The 19,600-nt window shown below is 35.1% G+C and overlaps 1 protein-coding gene across 1 annotated transcript in view; it reads right to left on the bottom strand.

The window, feature by feature from the left end:
* Positions 1 to 19,600, bottom strand: part of KCNMA1 (potassium calcium-activated channel subfamily M alpha 1) — an 887,197-nt gene that overhangs the window by 174,171 nt on the left and 693,426 nt on the right. Inside the window, 1 exon segment of the mRNA XM_031949466.1 lies at positions 13,382 to 13,491. Within this exon segment, the coding sequence (XP_031805326.1) occupies positions 13,382 to 13,491 (110 nt within the window).

The raw sequence follows: 19,600 nt of genomic DNA, 5'->3' as shown, positions 1-19,600 counted from the left end.
TTCCAGTGCACAATAAAATCAACGTGTTCAAATGCAAAGATGTGATTTGTGGCTGCTGCAGAGGCTGCACCATGCAGTCTTATACACAGAGGGCAGACAGCTTTGAGGATGCCCTCCAAATCCTAACCAAGACCAACATCTTCAGCCTGCTTTCAGTTAACCAAAGGAAACTCAGAATGTTGAATTGAGTCTTACAATCAAAGGAAATGTCAAAGTAACTAAATTGAGAAATCAGGTTACCTTCAGGATAAGATGGCTAGGAGCAAAAGAAAAAAATCAGATGTTCACATTTTTAATTAATATCATGAACCACTGATATGGAAACTTCTATTAAAAATAGCATACAGCCATTATTCCAAGAGTGCTGTCTTATTATAAAAAGTTTCTTTTTTCCTAAAAAAATAAATAATGTGCGTTTAAATGTAAAAAGTAATGATGACAATAAGGTTTTACTCTTCTTCCAACCCTTCAACCATTTAACAAGAATAAAAATAGCTTATATAGTGCTATGTGCCAGACACTGTGCTAAGTGTTTCACAATTCTTCTCTCATTTGATGCTTATAACTACTTTCACAGGTGGGTGCTTTTATTATTTCCATTTTATAGTTGAAACTGAGGTAAACAGGTTAAGTGACTTGACATTTACTAAGTGTTTAAGGTCAATTTGAACTTAAGATTTCCTGACTCTAAGTCTAGCACTCCATCCACCATGGTACCTCACTGCCCATTTAGGGAGTCTGTGAATGAGTACTCTGGTTCTTTATAATAACCCCAACAGAGAACAGATCTATGACTCATTTGACTCCTATACATAGAAAGGAACAAGAATACTTTCTAATTTGAAGCTAGGGGCTCAACGGATAGAGTGCAGAGCCTCAAATCAGGAAGCCTCATCTTCCTGAATTCAAATCTACCCTCAGACACTTACTGTGTGACCCTGGACAAGTCACTTACCGTGTTTGCCTCAGTTCCTCATTTATAAAATGAGCTGGAGAAGAAAATGGAAAGTTACTATAGTATCCTTGCCAAAGAAAACCCCAAATGAGATCACTAAGAGTCAGACACACCACAAAAAAAATCTTCTTTTTCAGATATGCTTCCATATTCATCAAATATTTTATATTCTCCCTCTCCAAAGAATTACACATAAGTGGGTGACTTCTATATTGCATTATTTTGTTCATCCTCTTTTCTTCGTATTCTTTGCCATCATTCCATTTTTTTTCAATCCATCAATGTGGGTCTTTCCCAAGATTTTATTCTTGGTTCCTTCTTCTTTCATTCATTCAATATGCATTTATTGTCTACAATTAACAAGGCATTGAGGATACAAAAACCAAAAATGATGCATTCCTGCCTTCAAGGAGCTTATATTTTATCTATATTTTTTTTATTTTGACAAGCCTTTTATTTCCAGATCTTTAACTACTATATTTATACAAATGATTTCCAGATTTCTGTTATTACTCTTGATTTCTATTTTGAGTGACAGATTCCCAGCTCCAATTACCTTAAATACACAGTACTACATCTAACATAACAGAACTAATACCAGGCTTACTATTTTTCTACATGAGAATATCATCCTAATTAATATAAAGATCTTTTCATTTTTTGCATTTATACTTCCCTGGCCAGTGTATTTGTATTAAGACAGTGTATTTGTGGATGGATCATATCTGTGATGAACACATACAAAGAAAACAGCATTTTTCATAAGACTAAAACTTCCCAGTTACACAGTTCCATCCCATTGTCTTTATTTGCCTTGGCAGAACAAAGAACAACTCTAAAGACCCTTCTTCAATAAGATATTTCTATGGAATTAGATACAACAGCCAATTATTGAATTCTCCCATTTCAGAAAAATCCAGGTTTCAAGGGACCCATAGACCAATTGAAGGATCTAATGTGTGTGTGTCCATATACATTGTATGTATGTGTACATATATATATATATACATATATATATATGCATATATATATGTATGTATGCAATAGCTTATTACCAACAATGTCTTATATATGAAAAGTATTACAAAAGATATAATTTAGAATTTGTAAGATTAAAAAAGTAGAAAGAACAAGGGGAAACAGGTGATTGATGATTATGAGTACGGTATCCAACAGGTTGATTAACCATTTTGAGACTTGAATGGAGCTATGTTCTAAATAATGCAGCTAACATCTACATAAAATATTGAAAAAAACCAGAGGAATTCCTCTAGTATATTGATAGAACATGGAGAATCTATGAAAAACATAAATGAGAAGTACACAGATTGAGAAATATTGTATCTGTTACATCAGTCCCAATGAAAACAGTATACAGAAAGAAAAGCTCATGTTGTTGTTAAGTCATTTTTAAGTCCTGTCCAACTCTTTCTGATCCCATTTGGGTTTTCTTGGCAAAGCTACTGGAGTAGTTTGCCTTTTCCTTCTCCAGCTCACTTTACAGATGAGGAAACTGAAGAGAATGGGGTAAAATGGCTTGCCCACAAATCACACATATATCTAAAGCCAGATTTGAACTCAGGAATATGCCTTCCTGAGTCCGTGTTTATGGCTTTATCCACTGTGTCTCTCAGTTGGTCCTAAGTTCACAGATCATTTAAATAAATATCAAATTATGATGTTAATATTTTGTTGTTGTTCCATGATCCTATGATATTACAATGATAAAATGCTTCATAAAGTCTAAACCACAACACAAACATTAGGATTAAGCCCTTCACAACCTGGCCTCAACCTGTCTTTTCAACCATCTACAAATTCTCTGATTCAACCAAAATTGACATCTCTTTGTCTCTCCCATTTGATGCTCCATCTCCCATCTTAGAGGTTTCTCTGGGCCATTCTATATACCTTCCTCACCTCTACTTCTTCTACTTCAAGACTTAGCTCAAAAACCATGTTCTACGAGAACCTTTTCATAATCTCAGCTGCCAGTGTCTTCCCTACAAAATTTTAGAATTATAATTATATATATAATATTTATATATTTTATTATGTACATACCTATATCTATATCCATAAATATATATATATATATATATATGCATATATATGTGTGGTAGTAGTTATGTATCTGACTATAGCTGATCAGACCAGTACAAGCTCATAGTGTTCTGCCGGAGGAGAGACACAAATGAACATTTGGGGGGATTCTCTAACTTAGTGAATCTATGTATTACACATACATCCATGTGCTTATCTCTTCCACTAGGGGGAAGGATGTAAGTTTCTTAGGAATACTTTCAGTCTCTATGCTGCTATCTCTATTACTTAATGAAGTGCCTGATACATACTAGGCTCTTAATAAATACCTGTTAATGTAATAACCCCTCAGAATTATTCCCAAGAACTTTTATTAGTCATATACTTTCATGGGAAGACACCTGCTATGCAACCTGTACAGGGTCACACAAGTGACATATGTCAGAAATAGGTCCCGAACACAGATCTTGTTGGCTTTAGAGACAGCTCTTCATTCATTATGCTCTGCTGTCTCTCAGCATTTCTAATGAAGATATCAATAGTTCTGTTTTGCACTCAGGCAATGGTTTTCAGAGAAAAACCTCCAATTTTTCATTAACTATTGAATTCAAAAAGAATGAGGAGACAAAACCACAAGTCTCTTTTTCATGCCCAGTGAATTAAACAGCAAAAAAAAAAAAAAAAAAGAACTCTCTGTATGTGTATGTTGTATATATGTGTACTGCACCTTGGTTCATATAGAAAATTTTGTCCTTTAGCACATCAGTGGCTGAAATAAGCTTCCACTTACCCAGGCTTTAGCTATTCCACATCCAATTAGAATTTTAACTACCCTATCAGCTGCAGAGGGACAGAGACAGACACCATATTTTAAATACATCTTTTGTCCTAATCCCCTCTGAGCTGTAAAACCTAATACAATTAAGCTTTTATATTTTGCAGGTGATGAATGACTGACTAATATGCTCTCTGTGAGATTTGGTACCTGGAACATGATGTTCTTGCAGCAGCCCAACTGCTGAACTTGGGGTTTCCTCCTTCCCCTCTCCTCCTTCCCTTTCCCATCTGCCCTCACTTCTCTCTCCACAGCTGGCATATTCTCCACACTTGTTACTAAAGATAAAAATAATAGCCTGCTTTAAAAAATATCTTATTGTTCGCGATGAGGTTGTTTCTCTAGGGAGGAAATCAATTTACTCTTTCACAGGGAGCGTGCCCTTTCCAGGGCAAGAATCCATCCTTCTGGGGTGTCTCTTGGATCATACCATGCCCCTGCCGGGAATGCCCTCTCTGTTCCTTTCTGGTCCTTTCTGCCTTCTCTCCCCCTCAATCTAGGAAGCTTTCTATTACAATGCTAGCCTGGAAGGGTCTCTCCTGCCGAATTCAAAGGATTTCATAGGAATCATTGTATGAACCATTAATTCGGCACTTATGATCTACTGTTGTGAATTCAACAAATGCAATTAAGTTCAATGAACATTATTAGGTGTCTAGTCTTTACAAAACATGGTGCTAGCCAATGGGAGAGATAAAAAAGATATAACCAACAGTAGACATCTCTATAGTACTTTAAGGTTTGCCAAGTACTTTACATACATTATCTCATTTGAGTCTCATAACAATTCTAGGAAGTAGACCTCTCTGTGTGTCTCTGTCTCTCTATTTTTGGCTCTCTCTCTCTCTCTCTCTCTCTCTCTCTCTCTTTCTCTCTCTTTCTCTCTGTCTCTTCTTCTTCTTCTTCTTCTTCTTCTTCTTCTTCTTCTTCTTCTTCTTCTTCTTCTTCTTCTCCTTCTCTCTCTCTCTCTCTCTCTCTCTCTCTCTCCCCCCTCCCTCCCTCCCTCCCTCCCTCTTTCTCCCTCTATGTTTCTCTCTGTCTCTCTGTTTCTCTCTTCTTTTTCTCTCCCTTTCTCCCTCTCTCTCTCCCCCTTCTCTGAATCGGTTTCTTTCTATGTGTGTGTCTCTCTCTCTGTCTCTCTCTTGTGTATATATCTGTACACTCTACTAGCTCAGCATGAAGTCTAGTGCATCATAAACAGGGATTGGGTCCTGTCCTTGTTTCTCTTTCAGCACCTCCCATTGTATACTACATAATTTAGGCATTTGATATATTTTCCCTCTTTAACCAACATGCATTCATTTAATGCCTAATATAGGCTATTTGCTGTTCAATTTTATTCAATCAGATCTGACCCCTCAGGACTCCAATTTGGGGTTGTCTTGGCAAAGACACTAGACTGGTTTGCCATTTCCTTCTCCAACTCATTTGACAATCGAGGAAATTGAGGCAAACAGTTAAATTATTTTCCCAGGGTCACATAGCTAGTAAGTTTAGGTCAGATCAAGAAGAGGAGTCTATCTGACTTCAGGTCTGATGCTCTATCCACTGTGCCACCTAGCTAAGCCCTGAGCTAAATACCACGGATACAAAAACAAGAACACAGTGGGTCTTACTCTCAAAAAAACATATACCATTGGGAAAATAATATGCAACATATATAAATGCAGATGAAATAAATACAAATAATTTTGGTGGGGAAGACACTAGTAATTGACTCTGAGTAAGTATTTAAAAAAAGTTGATTGAAAAAAATTAATTAAATGGTAGAGAAAGAGAAACATCTACCTAGAAAAGATGAACAGGACATTACCTTCTTTACTGTTTGAATTAAAATTAATATAAAAGCTTTTTTTCCTAATTATTCAGAGCACATTTCCTTCTTATAGTTTATGTGATAGTCAACATACAGGCCTTTTTTTTTCTAATTATTCATAAAATGATCCTTCAGTAGTGATCTTCATTCTCTGACCTTCCTGTGACTAGCCACATATGCTCAGGTTTTATGAACGGTATCCCCTAAAGTCTGGCTGCTGAGCTGGGTGTGCCGTGGGAAGGACAACGTGAACAGATGGAATCCTGGTGTGTGACTAACAGCTGACTCTTTTATAACCCACAGGCCAGTTGCCTTTGAGTTATACCACACAGACTCACAGGCCACCTCTGAAGCCAATGGGAACGGCTGGTCCCTAAACTGCAAAACTCAGGTTAGGTCTGTGGCAAATCACCATCAAGACGATTAATGAATGAAGTCATCACTCCTTCTGTACCACTTACTGTTTACTGCCTTGTACCATTAATTATAATTTCATGTGTAATAATAAGAGTATAAGAAGAACTTATATCCCAATACTGTTATCCAATTATAAAAAGAGGTCTTTTTAGTCACTTGTGCAATAGTGTGCAGAACATTAAATTAAAAGGAATTATAGCAGCATAGGGAATTGTCTTGAGACATTTTTTATTTTAATACCATCAAAAAAGATGATATAAATGAGATAAGATGGTAATGATGATGACAATAATAACAACAGGTAATGTTCCTATATGGTTTTAAGGCTTGTAAAATGATAGTCTTATAAATCTGTATGGTGTACACAGTCTCTTTACATATGAGGAAACTGAGACTCAGAACTGACCATGGTTACATAGCCAAGAACTGTCTAAGTCAGTAATTAAACTTAGAGCCCTTAACTCCCAATTCTGCCCTTCTTTTGACCACTCCATGCTGGAAATCATCTCCAAGGAGACAATAACATCCCAGAGGACTCTGTCACAGAAATAATGTTATAAATGGTCAGCCAAAAACACCATGATGGAGTTTGGAAATACTTCATTGGATGTTATGAATAGTACTGAGTGGAGCAACATTTTACAACTTGACTTCCTGCAACAGATTGTTTTGTCTACCCATTAGCATTTAGCGTAAGGTTATACCTGTGATCAATACTCCATAAATAATACTTGGTTGTTTGATTGAACAATGAATAACTAATTGATTCTTTCCAGTCAGACTGAAACTTACTCTAAGGACCTTGGTGTTTGCCATTCCAGTAATAACAGCTACATTGCAAAGGAGTAGCTTACAAGAGCTCAACTTTTAAAAAGCCATTGACTCAGCCATTTTGCTGGCAATAGAGAAGTCATCTCTTAGTTATCTCTGAACAAAATTATTTCCTGGGCAATATTTTAAATATGAACATTTCAAAGCTTAGTTGATGCTTAATGGATACTTGTTTGATTAAACTAAATTGAGGAAGAGAGGGAGTGATTCTCCCATTTCTAGTTTCAGTGATTCTACCCAAACAACATTACTCATTTCCATCTCTTCTCTCTAAGCTCACAACTCAAATCCGTCTTTTGGAACAAAGAAACACACAAGTCAATTCAGCTATCACAGCAAACACATCTGGCTGCCTAGGCAATATTCTATACTCATAGTCTTCCACTTTCCCATGGAATGGAAAGAAGGGAATTTCCTAAACCTTCTGAATTGAAGTAGATCATTTCAATTACATGGACCTTACTGTTACTTCAAATATTCTTTGTTTTTACTTTCTTGCACTATACATAATCCCCCCTCCACACCTTATTTCGCCTATGTTCCTCTATATCAAGTCATTCAAGTCATCCCAGGTTTATCTGAATTCTTTCTATTTCTCAATTTTTTAGGGAATTATAACATTCCATTACATCCATATGAGACAATTTGCCACTTCCTAACAACCTGTTACTATATAAAAGGACTACTCTGAATATTTGGGCTTATTTGTGACTTTTCTTTCTTCGATCTTGATATATGTGATCACTTTTACTCCCCTTCACAGTCTCCATTCCAGTAAAACTGGACTGCCAGATATTCCCTGAGCATGACATTTGTGATTTCACACACCCATATCTGGAATTCCCCATATCTAGATTCCCCATATCTAGAATACATTCCCACCCCTACTCCTTAACTCCATTACTAAGACTTCCTACCTTCTATCTAAATGCAATTCAAGTACCTGAGATCTTTCTTGTCTATATTCCTTCATTAAGAGAATTCTCTACCTTTTAATTTTTTAGGAGAGGTCTGCATCTATGGTTTTATTGAAGTAGGAAACTCCTAGTGAAGAAATTTCCTCTATTAATGATGGGGAACAACTATTCTATAATTGAGATATTAATTAATCTTTCCCATTCACACTGTCACTTTTGTGTTAAAGACAAGATTTGAATCTAGGTCCTTTTGATGTTTCTATTAGTTACAGAACTTTGCCTTTCACTTCCTTGAACTTGATTTGTATTCATTTATATAGACTTTGTATTTATTGATTTTGAGTAGTAACCTCCAAAACATATAAATACATGCTTAATCTTCCTGTAGAGATATAAACTCCTTGAGGGCAAGATCTATTTTATTTTTGTCTTTGAATACTCAGCATCTAGTACCATATTTTGCAAGGAGCTGGTTTTTAATGATTGTTTTTTGAGTTGAGTTCATGAGATAGCTAATCTAGCAATAAAAAGAAAACAAGCAAAAAAGAAATCTAATGAAAACTAGGTAATGAGATTTAAAGAAATATATTCTATTGTGTTATCTATCTTCTTTTGAATTAGATTATATAGAATGAATTACCCTCCTATCTCCCGGCTCTATTGAGTTGGGGAGCAATAAAAGACTTGGCAATGACTGAGTTGGTTATGATACACATAGATACATATGACTTAATACACTGTAAAACCATTTTGAAGTACTTCCAATATTATTTCATTATATATAGCTTTTGGCCCTAGCTGTTTTACAGACCTATTGTGTGTGAAGAGGAGAACTACAGCCAAGGGTAATGTGTCAAGGTAGAAGAAGAAGTGGAATCATGGGACCAAGTTCTTAGTTTTTACTTTTCCACTAGTTAGTCAATCACCAAAAAATAAGCATTTATTAAATTGTTACTACATATAAGAAACTGTGCTAAGTGTTAGAGATACAAAGGCAAAATAAACAGTCCATTATTTCAAAATCCTTCTGTCTCAATGGTGGACACTATGTATATATAAAGCAAATATATTATATAAGGTGATTACAGAAGAGAGGCAATTAATAACCAAGAAGATCAAAAAATTTTTCAATTAGAAGTTGGTATTTGAGCTGAATCTCGAAGAAAATAGGGATTTCAAGAGGCAAAAGTAAGGAGGAAGGGAATTCCAAGCATGGGGGATAGCCAGTATAAAGTCATGGAGGGGGGAAATGGAGTGCTATATGTATAAAATTAGGCCTGTACAGATAGGCTGCAGAAGACTAGGAGGAGAGTAAGATATAAGACTGAAAAAGGAGGATGAGAAGATGAGAAAAGATTTAAGTAATAGAGTAGTTTATATATATATATATATATATATATACGTATATATATATATACATATATATAAATTTATATATTTATTACACATAAACACACACATATGTACTCCTGTCATTTAAGTTCTTCACAACTTAGTTCCTACTTTTTCAGTCTTATGTATGTGTATATAGGTATAATGCATGTATGCATAATGAGTATTAATATATATATACATGCAAATCTGTGTTGTGTTATCTTTGATACAACAGCAAACTATTGAATTTTGTTTTTGAGTGGAGCTAGGTTGGGGTTTTGTCGATGAGGATCACATAAGCAGATATGTACTTCAGGAAAATTACTCTGGGGGACTGCAGATGATACAGTAGAAAAAGGAAGGATTTGAGGTAATCAGATCAAATTAGAGATTATTGCAATGGTCCAGTTGAGAAATGATGAGGTATTGAATAGGAAGAAACATTTGTACAAATGGATTACAAAGTAGAGTAACAAATGTTAAAATGGTCACTAGATTGCACATCAAAAGAGCATCTTCCAGTTATCCATCTAGCTTATTGGTAACATAGGGAACGGCACAGAAATTAGCAGCTGTGGTGGTTCTCAATTCTGATAGAACTGAGGGTCTCTTTATACTCAATTTGGCTTTCTGGGGCCCAGTTTTTCTTCTTCCTTCTCTAGCCACCTTGATACTCTCCCATTTATCCTAGAACATCTAATATCTTGAAACATGTCCATCAACAGCTACAATACAAGGATATCATAAGCTTTGGGGAAGCACTCACAGTTTTAACATGCTGTGAATCCAAAGGAGGCAATCCACTGGCCCAATGGTATAGCAAATTATAGCCACTCACAATGCTTTAAGATGTTATTGGCTGCATATTGCTTTAGTGCAGCACATAATTATGGAAACTGCTTTGAGAATCTGTATATTTCATCTATACTTTATTACACTCAGCATATTCCCCAATTCGTTTTTCTTCTTCTTCCCCCAGTTTAAAATATATTTTGGTGTCCTTTATGTCATCTTGAAATTGAACAGCCAATTCTTACTGTAATGAAAATACTTATGTGCTATCCCAGTGATATACAATGCTACACTCTAATTACGGCTGCGCTTTAATTAACCTGAATTGAAGAGCGTTATCATTAAACTGTTGGTAACTTTGAGTTATAGCTTTTCTTTAATTTAAACTAGAAAACACAGATAATTAAGCCTCCAGATAATCAAATGCTTGAGGAGAGCTTCAATGTTTTGGGATGTTCCTAAATCTCATTAAATGTCCTTTCTTTATTGATTATTTCTACCTCAGCTGTATCATTGTGTTAAACGAATAATAGTTCTAAGTTGAATACATTTGCAGTCACATCAGAATAATTTTTACCGCTTTGGATTTCACAGAAACCATAAGGAATCAATGCTAAGCTCTCCAATATTAGGGTTGGTATGATGGGAATAGGGGTAGCTTTTTCTCCTCCTTGGAACTGTTTCTGTTTATAAGCCAATCTTCTCTTGGACCCTAAGCACCAACCACTATACTATTCTGTTATATAGGGATATAACATATGAAAAGTCATAAGACCAAGTGTTTGGTAGAAAATCCTAAACTATATCTCTCCTCAAATGAGCTGAATTCCATCAAGATAGGATTTATATAATAGTTACAATATTTTTGTTGTTTATTAACCTCAAAGGGAGGCTTGAGGAGGGCAGGGGCAATATAGAATAGTTACTGAGGGAAACAGATGAGAAAAATAATTAAGATTTAATAAAGGGATTGTTTTTCTGTGACCATGAGAACCAAGTTTAGGTTTTGTTTTGCAGTTTTTGTCTCCGCTCAGTTTCTAAATTCTCTGTAACAAGCACTTTCCATAGAAGACATTCCACATGTTTTCTTCACACCTCAAGACAACATTTCTCCATATAGGATCTTATCTCAACTTTACTGAGAGAAAAGAGGAAATAAGCAAGGAACTCCCTTTTATCCCCTCCTCTATAAATTAAAACTTATTGGCATAATTCTTTCTTCTTTTAGACTCTGCTAAAAGAGGTAGGTTTGGTCCTAGGCAAGGTCAAGCATTATATTCATACCATTGAACCCATCTCTTCTCCCCACCCCAATCTTCAATCTCTGCTTAAAGTCTATATCCTTCATTAATGCCTACCAACAAACTCAGATCTCCTCTACACTGAAAGTAAACAAATAAATTTTATTCTCTCAAGTCACGGTGCCACATATATTTTCTTCTCTTTGACAAATGACTTTTTAAAAATTCTTTCCATACTCATTGTCTCTGTTTCCCCTTCCCTCAATCACCTTTAAATCTTTTGCAATCAAGCTTTTGACTTCATCACTCAACTAAAATTTGTATTTCCAGATTTATATAAGGTTTGAATCAACAAATCTAAAAGTCTTTTTCCCAGTTCTCATTTTTCTTTGATCCCAGAAGAGATGGTATGGATCAGACTTCCCTCCTGATTCTTTAGATTTTTGTGACATTGCTTTCTCTTAGTTCTCTTCCCATTTGTCTACTTTTTCCCAGTCTTCTTGGCTGGGTCATCATTCCCCTACTTTGGGAGTAGTCCAAGGCTCTGCCTAAGTTCTCTCTTTTAGTTATCTCATCAACTATGATAGATCTAATAATCCTCTCCATGCAGATGATTCCTATATGTATATATTCAGCCTTTATTTTTCTCCCTTATCAAGAACTGTTTATTTAAAATATCTGAGTAGAGATGTCATAACCATTGCAAGCTCAACGTATAATTAACAGAATTCACTTATCTTTTCTCCCTTGAATTACTCCTTTTCTAAATTTCTGTCTATCCCACATGTGACCAAGAAGCTTTTCTAAAATATACATGACAAATGATCACCCAAATTTTGCCTAAAGAGTCCACAATAAGGCAGCTCACTCCATTTTTGAATAGTTTTACTTGCTAGGAAATTTTTTTTGCCCCTTCCATCAAGTCAAAATTTGTCTCTTACAGATTCCAACCCTTTATTTTTTTCTAAATCTGTCTTCAGATTTAGAAATCTGATCGATTTCTAATTGATAATAATAGCTAATCGATTTCTAATCAATAATAATAGCTAATAACAGCTAGTACATTTAATGTGCTAAGTACTTTATAATTATTAACTTATTTTATCCTCACAACAACCTTGGGAAGTAGTCACTATTATTTCCCAGTTTTACAGATGAAGAAACTGAGGCAAATAACAATTAAGTCCCTTACCCAGGGTCACGAAGCTCAGAAATGTCTAACATTTGATTTTAATTTAGATCTTCCCGACTCTAGGGTTGGTGAACTATCCAAGTCAAAATTATTAAACTATCTTTAGGACTAAGTAGAATCATCATATTTCTTTTAAATCATTTCATCTTTAAATGTATATTTCCTTTTAACTAATCCTCAATCTGACATGATCTCAAGGCCCTTGATCTTCCCAGCATCCCTCTTTTGAATGTTCAACATTTCTTCAAAGATGTTGCTCCTGTCACTGACTTACAGATGTAAAATAAACAAAGCAGAGTATATTACAAGACTATTACTTGCCCTGGTCTTAGAAATTAAATCTATGAATTTCAGCTTTTTGACTGCCATATCATATACTGTCTCATACTAAGGTTGAAGTCCACTAAGACCCCACTATCTTTCAGAAGAATTGCTATCTACCTATGTCTCCTATCCTTGCCCCACAAATAGGTCAGTTATATTAACACAAGAACAATAAGGCACAGGTATGCCTTTCCTAATCCATTTCCTCATTACTTTCTCTCTCTTTTACCTACCCATGGTGAACTCTTCCACAATTTCTAAATCCCAATTTAAATCTCCCCATTCCATCACAGATTATAATCATAGTTGTTTTGATTTTCACCTGAAGATCACCCCCATTTTGGCTAACTAATTGAAATTCATGGCAACTGAAGTCTTAATACAGCATTGTTTAATGTGGTTGTTTCATTTGTCCACCTAGAATATCATCTTCTAATGGATAAGGATTAGGGCTCCTACACCTCTGTCCCCATTTTCCCATCCCATCAAACTATACACATGTTGTATAGCCCAGGGCTGAGCTATACACAGAAGGGGTTTAATAACAACTGGTCATGTAATTGATTGTTCTCCCTGGTGTTGATCTAAGCATGAACCTCACATTTCCCTGAGAACCAAAGAGCAAACAGATGACTTCTACTTACTCACAAACTGTAGGGAAGGACAGACCCACGAAGGCACTAGAAAGATATTCTGTATACATTTCATTGGAGACTCCTTCCAAGTAGTATTTCTGCCATGTGTCTTCCTCAATCTGAGGGAAAAAGTACACAAGTCGGGTTTTTAAAAAGCCTCAGATTTCTCAAAGCAAAGATCAAGGTACATGAAAAGGTCATCAAAAAAATATGAATTCAGGAATGGGCCAGTTATTCTCCGTGTCAATTCTGTTTGCTTGCAGTTGCCCTATTTATATTATCAAATTGGAAGTAGCTAGGAGGCATAGGGATTAGAGTGCCAAGCCTGAAGTCAGTAAGAGCCATCTTCCTTAGTTCAAATCTGACCACAAATAGTAGCTGTATGTTATTAGGCAAGTCACTTAATTCTGACCCACCTGTAAAATGAGCTGGAGAAGGAATTAGCAAATTACTCTAGAATCTTTGCCAAGAAAAACCTAATTGGGGTCACAAAGAAGCAGATAAAACTAAAAAGTACTGCAATACCAGTTTGCCTCAGGTCCCTCATCTGTAAAATGAGCTGGATAAGGAATTGGCAACCATGTCATTATCTTTGTCAAGAAAACCCTAAATACGATCACAAAGAGTCAGATTTGACTGGAAAAAATGAAATACTAGACAAGATGTTCTTCTTATAATAATTATAAAATTATCATTATTGTTGCTATTGTTATTATTAATATTTTTAAAGTGTCAGCTCTCTTTGACTGGGATATAACATGACTACTTTTGGTTTTTCTTTACCAAATTTCTAAGAATTTACTTCTACAAATAAAGTGCCACATAGTTGAAAGCCAAAGAACTGAGAAAGATAGTCAGAATATTTTGAAAACATAAAATAGTCAACACATACTCATATATTTCCAAAAGTATGTGCATGCCGTGTACTGAGCCCTAGTACATAACTGCAGAGACTTTTCAACCCATTGTCATAAACCTTTGTTTGTATAAAACCACACTGTATGTTCCATAATAGATGGGCCTTTTATTTATGTTTCACTTAAATGTTTTTAGAGGATCTGATAGATAAAGGCATTCCACACATAAATATTGCTGATTAGATAAATAAATAGGGTTATTAAAAGATGGATCACCATCATTTCAAAAAGTATCTGTATCACACAAGAGCAGAAAAAAGTAGTAATTATAACGAACAGGGAGAACATCTGCTCCTTGGGGGCAAGAGTAATATGCTGTGACAACAGGACAGCTGAAACAACAGGCCAATTACATTAGAACAGGGAGAAGGAGCTCCACAAGGCAGCTTTTTGACATCACTGCAAGTTACTGTCACTGACTACAGGACAGACAACTATGGCTTATAAGAGGCAAGAAGGAATAAAAACCACCTTTGGACAAAGGGCTGGCTGTAATCTAGTCCTCTGACTCAAGTATGATAGCTTTAATATTGTTTTTGAAAACACACACAAGCCCCCTTTTATCCTTCCTTTCAAATTTTGAGGATGGAATGGAAAAAAAGGCAAGGGACAGGGACAGACATTAGGTAAAGAATACTGCTTTAAGAAGTACTTAGCTTTACCATGACAGGAATTCCCTTGGTGATCTGTGTCTTGTTGAGAAACACAGAGGAAAGGAGAGGATGAACAAGGAGAGACTGAAGAAGAGCAAGATCCACCTATTAGGGGCCAGCGCAGGGAAAGGACATGATGCATGAGGTTGAGGTACTAAGGAAAGAGATGAGCTGGATGAGAGATATGGGATGGCAGTTCAACACACGTCCTACAAAGACCTATGTGGGAAATTCTATGAACAATGGCCAGGGACATTTTATTGAATTGTACTTAAAATTTTTTTTTTTAAATCTGGGATTTTATTGGTATAAGGAACTCATGATAAAGATATCTCATTATCAATGCAAAACAACAGAAACAAAAAACGAAAAACAAAATACCTTTGCAGTTTACATAATCTTGAAGAATTGCTTAGAACACTGTGAAATTAAATTACTTACCAAGAGTCATATGCATACACACATACATACACACTTATATATCTCTCTATATATGTATATATACATACATATATATATACATAGATACATATAATATATATAGACATGTACATTTATGTCCTCCAACAATGAAAATATTCACCAACAATATGTCTATTTGTTAAAGATATCATATAAAAAATTCTTGCTTATGAATCATGACTGGTCCCAAATTCTGAAATTCTATGATAAAGTCCATGCTTTTAGTAAAGATAGCATCTCCCTAACAATCAGGAGGTAACAATTCTTTGCTGATAAGATGATTTCTAAAACTAGCCATTAGATTTGAGAGTAAGAATTTTCTTTCCACCTTTTCAGAAAATACTACTGCCTCCTAAAGCATCTATTAAATCTTTATTTCTTAGATTACAATCCATTGTTAGTCTAGATTTTCCTATGGAGAGCATTTGCTTTCTGAAGCTTCATAATAATATGGCATTCCACAATCAGAGGCTCTTTGAGATCGCATTTTCCAGAAAGTTCTAATGGGGTCTCAGGATCACAGATTTTCCAAATACTTCAACACAATGTCAATTAAAACAGAATATTTTGGGGGTGAGAGAGGGAGTGCGGATTGATGGAATGCCAGATAACTGGTTGCTTTAACACTGAATGAGTAAATAAACAATTTCAAAGATTAATTTCAGTTGTGGATTTGGGCCAAATATGTTATTCCCAGACAAGTGGGCTGCAGACTATCAAGTGAGATTTCTTCCATTAAGCCCTAAAAGAAAAAAAATCACCATAGTTAAAAGATGAGGTATTCAGAGGAGAATTAACAGTGTGTTTCAGACCTTACCACACACTGAGGGGTTAGACTCCAGGCAATTCTCTACCATGAATATGGATTTTCCCCAACCCAATTGCTTCTCAAAAGATGAAGAAGTCAATGGTAACTAATGTGAATAGCTATTGGGGGAAGTTATTAAGAAATGATTGAGGAAAGTTATCAGATAGGAATAGAAAGGATGAATGACTTCTCTGGGATCATACAGCTAGTAATTATCTGAGGTAGAAGTTGAACTTTCTATGATTTCAAGTTGATAGCATTTTGTTTTGTAGCTCAATGATCATATAATATTGTATATGTACTACAGTTGTCTCTACTAGTGTTTTATCTCCCTAGGAAACAGAGTCTCTCTTTGGCTGGTCCTATATCTTGTCTAAATTTTGCAAGTCCCCCAAACATGGCAAGCTAGGTGACACAGTGGACAGAGTGCTGGCCATGGAGTCAAAAAGACTTACCTTTCTGAGTTCAAATTTGGCCTCAGATACTTATTGTGTGATCCTTGGCAAGTCTGAAATAAACCCTGTTTATTTCAGTTCTCTCATCAGTAAATTAGCTGGAGAAGGAAATGTCAAACCCCTCCAGTATCTTTGTCAAGAAACCCCAAATGAAGTCATTAAAAAGTCAGACACGACTGAAAAATGAGTCAACAATAACACTTAGCAGAATTCTCCAAGCCATAATTAGTACATAATAAGTATTTGTTCTATAATTTATCTATCTATCTATTTATCCATCCATCCCTTTCTCTATCAAACATAATCAAATATATTTGATTACATATATCATATAAATGGTTTTCTTTAATAGAAATACCTCAGCTGGAAAAAAAATCATTTCATTTTTCAAAAGACAAAGTCTATAATCCTCTTCTATTTTCTGTCTAATCTGGAAATTCTACTCACTTAAGAAGTATCAGGTTATTTTATTTATTTGTTTTGAAGAAGGGTCTAGTGTAAGCTAAACTACTTCCTTAAAAAGGCCATGCTTGCTTCTATAGAAACACAGTTAATGGTTTCCAACAAACAAACAAAAATCTCAACAAGGACTCAACTGGGAGGACACCTAGATTGTGTGGGGCCATCTGGATGGGAGATGTTAAAGAGTTTGGCAGCAATTCACTTATGAAAATAAAAGAAAGAGTTTTGGCTCCAACTCATGACGGGAAAGAGACAGAAGCACAGATGACATACATCTCTCTTGCTCTCTCTTGTTCCTCACTTGGAAAGCCCAAGTAGAGTTTGCATTATTATTATTCAGTCATTTTTCAGTCATGTCTGACTCTTTGTGACCCCAGGTTTTTTTTTTTTTTTGTTTTGTTTTGGCAAAGTGGCAAAAAACCACTAGAGTGGTTTATCATTTCCTTCTCCAGCTTATTTGACAGATGAGGAAACTGAGGCAAATGAGATTAAGTGACTTTCCCAGGATTAGACAGCTAGTATGTGTCTAAGGTCAGATTTGAATTCATGAAGAGGTGTTTTCCTGACTCTGGGTCCAGCACTCTATCCACTGAACCAGCTAGTTGGCTCAAAGTTTGCATAGAAAGAATATTTTCCTGAGCAACTCGGTTAAAATGTTTGATCATTTAGGATCAATTCTACTTTTATCTTAATGCCATAAAAGGGAATCCCATGACTAAGTTTGAGTTTTTGACTCAGAGAAATCCTAACCCTTTTCTTTCCTTTATCAAGGGAAAAAAACTGTGTTTCTTCTTTTTAATCAAGAAAGTATATATATATATATATATATATATATATATATATATATATATATATATAATTTTCACATTCAGATAAGAATTTCTCCCCAAAGTGATTGATACTTTTGATACTTTCAAGGAGAATTTTCACCTGTTTAGCAATGTGTGTTTTTAATCTAAACAAATATTAAATACAAGGTATAGGATTTGAAACAATATACCCAAAGAAGCAGAACCCCAACTTTTTAGTCGAAGCCTCAAGTCTTCCATGTCTCATTTAAAGAAGACTCACATATTTTTCTTCCATCCCATAACTACTCTCCTCTGTTTTGCTTTAAGGACTTAGTAGATGACAATGCCATTCATCTTATCTTTACATGGAATCTCAGGTGAAGGGGAATATTGATTCAAAAGGAAATTGGCAGATATTAGATGACCCTTAGCTCTTCCATTACTCCTGAATTTTAAGATGATAGCCAAAAGCATTTTGATTTTCTTTTCTCTCTTGACAGGAGGAGAGAGACAGTTCAGCAAGCAACTGTCAATTCCCTTCCAGAGGCAAAATTCTCAAGAGCTATGTACATTTATGAGAATAGCTTATTGTGATTGAACTAAAGTTAGCTTTTTTTAGAAGTCCCAGAGCTCCAGCTATTGCTTAAACTTCACTGTGTGGTAATTTCTTGCGAAGAGGATGCCAGAAAAAATTAAGGGTAAGGAATGATTTAATAATGACCTTTCAGTCTAATATGACTATTTCATAAAAGGAGGTGACCCCTCTTGCTCATCCATACACTTAGAAGCAAAATGGATCAAATAAAACTGTACTGGGATGTATTGAAAATAATATTGGATTTGTAAACTGAGAACCTGAGTTCACAGGTCTGCCATGAACTTTACTTTTGTGATATAGGCCAAGTCAATGAATCTCTCTGGTGCTCAGTTTCTTCATCTTTAAAATGAGGCAGTTGGACTAGATGGTCTCTAAAATGAACTTTGGGGTCTAAATTCATTACTTAGAGTCTTATGCAGCAAGAATACTCAAGGGGTAGATACAAAAATAACTTTTCCAGTGAAAAATTGCTAACTATTTGGACAGACTTCAGAAAGAAAATGTGAGATCTCTTTTTATCTCATTCCAAGATCAATATATGACCATGAATAATAAAACTGATATCTGAATGTTTGGGCAGGAAAAAGTCTATGATAATATGATGAAACAGAATTAAACCATAAATAACAATGCAGATGGAGAATACAGAGAAATAGGGGAAGATTTCTATGAATTTGTATTAACAAATGAAATAAGCAGGACCAGAAAAATATCATAAAGACTACAACAATGTCAACAGACAACAGCAACACCAATAAATAAAAACTGTATCCTATAAGATTATAATATCTAAACTGGCCTAAAAAAGGAAAAGAAAATATACCTTTTTCCCTTCTTTGACTCAGTTGATATGTTGATTAATTTTGCTGACCTGTTTTTTTCTCTCATTCTTTTCTTATGATACAACTAGCTATTATAGTGAAAAAATACTGAACTTGGAGTCAAGAAGACCAGAATTCAAATTTCTCTGGTTCATGTTTGTTACCTATATCATCCTAAGAAGATAACAACATCCATCAGCATCATCTCTCATGCATAAAATGACAGTAATAGCACCTATCTTATAAAATTCTTGAAGAGAA

The sequence above is a fragment of the Sarcophilus harrisii genome, chromosome 2, assembly GCF_902635505.1.
Source record: "Sarcophilus harrisii chromosome 2, mSarHar1.11, whole genome shotgun sequence".
Lineage (NCBI taxonomy): Eukaryota > Metazoa > Chordata > Mammalia > Dasyuromorphia > Dasyuridae > Sarcophilus > Sarcophilus harrisii.
Note: the sequence above shows the minus strand (reverse complement) of the source record. Positions and strands in the feature narration are given on the sequence as shown.